The following is a 3,028-nucleotide window of genomic DNA, read 5'->3' as shown; positions in this document are numbered from 1 at the left end:
GCGGGGCTGGGGGGCGGGGTGTTGGTGGGCGCAGGCCTCTGAAGTATCTGAGACAGACAGTTACATAGCATTGAACAGGAAGTCAATCTGACCGGGGCCAATCTCACTGTGTGTCCTTAGCTTGGTCATATAAACGTTGCCACAGTTTCGTCATCCATAAAATGGGTCCCCGCTAGCTCCATCCTGACTGTCTCCCAGGGTTGAAATGATCATCAGGTAAAATGCCTGTAGGACTGAGCATTTCCCCAGGGCCGTCTAAGTCTGCATAAATCTCATAGCTGGCAGGTACGGGTTTCTCACATATTCGATGAAGGTATGAGGCAGTGACTAATGAAGAATTCAGCCACTTCTGTGTCAAAGGCACTATTCCAAGATTCACAAAACCAGTTCCTTTAGTCTCCCAGCACCCTGAGGCGAGCGCTGCTGTTGTGGCTTTGCAGGGAGGAAACCAAGGCCCGGCTGTTTTTTCTTCTTACACACACTCCCCAGGCCCCCAGGCCCCAGGAAGTGCGCCCCTTTGCTAAGGAAATGAGGCCCACTTTCCCAGCAGAGGCCCGAGCCCTGCCCTGCCTGTACCAGGGCAGCTGGTGTGTCAGGACTGCCCAGCCCCGGAGCACGGCGGCTTCCTGCCGGGTGGGCGTGGGGGGCCTCCTCACTCTCTCCACCTCTCACCTCTGTCCTCCTCCCAGGGTTTGGCCCTGTCTTTACCACCAGTGACCCTGACAGCTTCTGGCAGCAGCTCAATGAGATCCAGGCCGTGGGAGGCGGAGACGAGCCTGAGATGAGCCTGTCAGCCCTGGAGGTCTGCCCTCCCGCCCCACTCCCCCTTTTCAGGCCCCACCACCAGGGGGCGTGAGAGCCTTCCTGGGACCCTGTCCCCATCCCTCCTCCAGAGTCTGGCCCCATTCGCTTCACTCCGGCTCTCCTTGCTCTACCCCGTTCCCTGCTCCGCCATCTTCACACCAGCCATTCCCTCCCTGCCAGCTGGCCCTGCTGCACACCCCTCCACTCTCAGACATCTTTGTCTTCACGGACGCCTCCCCCAAGGATGCCTTTCTCACCCACCGCGTGGAAGCCCTGGCTCAGGAGCGACGCTGCAGAGTGAGCATAGCCAGTGGGCAACCCGGTGTGAGCTCCCAGGGAGACCCCAGGCCCACAGTCTCGTAACCAGGGCCACGCCACACCGTGGCAGTCGAAGCAGCCTCGGCATGAAGTGGGAGCCTGGACAATGAGGCTGACATTTCCTGGTCCCTTCACAACTAACGAGTGAGAGGCCCTGCCCTTGATGAACTGAATTTGTATTTGAACCTGCCCCCAATAAACCATCTGAACACCCGGAGATCTAGCTGCCAACAACCCACTATGTGGATGACATATGGCAACAGTTACAAGGAGTGGCAACTACTAACGGGGTGTGTGTGTGTGTGTGTGTGTGTGTGTGTGTCAGTGGGAGACGCTGCGTAGCAGCCAGAGGGTAGACGGAGACCCTACCACCAGCCGGGAACCCTGGGGGGACGGGAGCATGGAGGCCGCACTGACCACGGGAGATGGCGCGTGGGCCCGAGTACTGGCCTCTCCTCTGCGCACAGGTAACATTCCTGGTGACTGAAGACCCGTCGCGGGGTCAGCGCCGCGTCCGGCGTGAGGTCTTGTCCCCGCTGCGCTTCGAGCCTTATGAAGTGGTGGCCCTGGCCTCTGGAGGCGAGGTGATCTTCACCCAAGATCAGCACATTCGCGACGTGGCAGCTGTTGTTGGGGACAGCACGGCCGACCTGGTGAGCGGACGGACGGAGGGACAGAGCTTTCCGCTCGGCGCTGGGGAGTGAGTGACGCTGCACGTTTCCCTCTAGAAGGAAGGGAATGGCTCCCATGGCCGTGTTGCCAGGTGTTGCGGTGGGAAGGGCAGTTTGTCTTCCTGGAGAGCCAGGCTATCCACCCCGCCCCTCCCATGTTAGTCCCCCCCACCCCCATCTTGGATTCCAAGGTTCTGTCCTGGGGACAAGTGAGGGACTCCTCCTTAAGCCCTCGCCTCAACTGCCACGCTCTGTAACTGTCCCTGGTTCATGGCCTTCTCGTCGGTATCTCCTCCAGGTGACCGTCACTTCGCTTCTTTCTGTCTGCACCTTTCTCTCGTCTTTGTTCCCACTCATTCCACGCCTTATCTCTTCCCCACCCTCCAAGGTGGTCCTGCCCCTGGAACCCCCTGTGGTGGTGCCTGGGAGGCCGCTGGTGTTCACTGTGGATGGGCTGCTCCGGAGGGTGACGGTCCGGATCCACGGGGAGGTCCGCAGCTTCTGGATCAGGAACCCTGCAGGTACTTCCGTCGTCGTGTGCCAAGGCAGAGGGAAGGACTGAGAATGGAGGATGGGGGCCATCTGCTAAGGGGAAGGAGTGTCTCCTGTGACCGTCTCTTCTCTCCACTCCCACCCAGGGGTCTCCCAGGGCCAGGAGGAAGGCCAGGGCTCTCTCGGCCACACTCGCCGCTTTGGGCAGTTCTGGATGGTGAGCTTGAATGACCCCCCACGGACAGGGACCTGGGAGATCCAGGTCACAGCTGAGGGCAACACCCGGGTGAGAGTGCAAGGTGAGGAGGAAGGCATCCCTGGGAAGGGGAGGGGCGGGGAGCTGCAGATCTCGAGAGCACATGGGTCACAGCCAGCTGGGGAAGGTCTCTGACTCCCTCCCCCCACAGCTCAGACGGCGCTGGACTTCCTCTTCCACTTTGGGATCCCCGTGGAGGACGGCCCCCACCCCGGCCTCTACCCCTTGACCCAGCCAGTTGCAGGTGCATCTATACCCCCCTCCCCAACTTGTTTATCGATTTCACACTTACAAAATTCTTATTTAACTTTCCACTGGGTTATAATTTACATGTTTTACGCAAATGTGCACAGGACGCCCCCCTGACCGCCCCACCAGTCCTCCCAGGGGCAGTCCTGTTCTGACCGCAGACCACTTCTCCCCGCCCTCCGGCCGCAGGTCTCCGGACCCAGCTGCTGGTTGAGGTGACAGGGCTGCGCCCCGGCGG

General features: G+C 60.3%; 1 protein-coding gene across 1 annotated transcript in view; it reads left to right on the top strand.

Moving 5' to 3' along the window:
* VWA7 (von Willebrand factor A domain containing 7) overlaps nucleotides 1–3,028 on the top strand; it is an 8,056-nt gene that overhangs the window by 3,056 nt on the left and 1,972 nt on the right. Inside the window, exons 7-13 of the mRNA XM_006772858.2 lie at nucleotides 690–802; nucleotides 985–1,101; nucleotides 1,590–1,775; nucleotides 2,182–2,314; nucleotides 2,432–2,584; nucleotides 2,693–2,785; nucleotides 2,980–3,024. Coding sequence (XP_006772921.2) covers nucleotides 690–802; nucleotides 985–1,101; nucleotides 1,590–1,775; nucleotides 2,182–2,314; nucleotides 2,432–2,584; nucleotides 2,693–2,785; nucleotides 2,980–3,024 — 840 coding nt within the window. The remainder of the gene's footprint in view (nucleotides 1–689; nucleotides 803–984; nucleotides 1,102–1,589; nucleotides 1,776–2,181; nucleotides 2,315–2,431; nucleotides 2,585–2,692; nucleotides 2,786–2,979; nucleotides 3,025–3,028) is intronic.

This window comes from Myotis davidii, unplaced genomic scaffold, assembly GCF_000327345.1.
Source record: "Myotis davidii unplaced genomic scaffold, ASM32734v1 scaffold1006, whole genome shotgun sequence".
Classification (NCBI taxonomy): domain Eukaryota; kingdom Metazoa; phylum Chordata; class Mammalia; order Chiroptera; family Vespertilionidae; genus Myotis; species Myotis davidii.
This window is presented reverse-complemented; position numbering and strand designations above follow the sequence as displayed.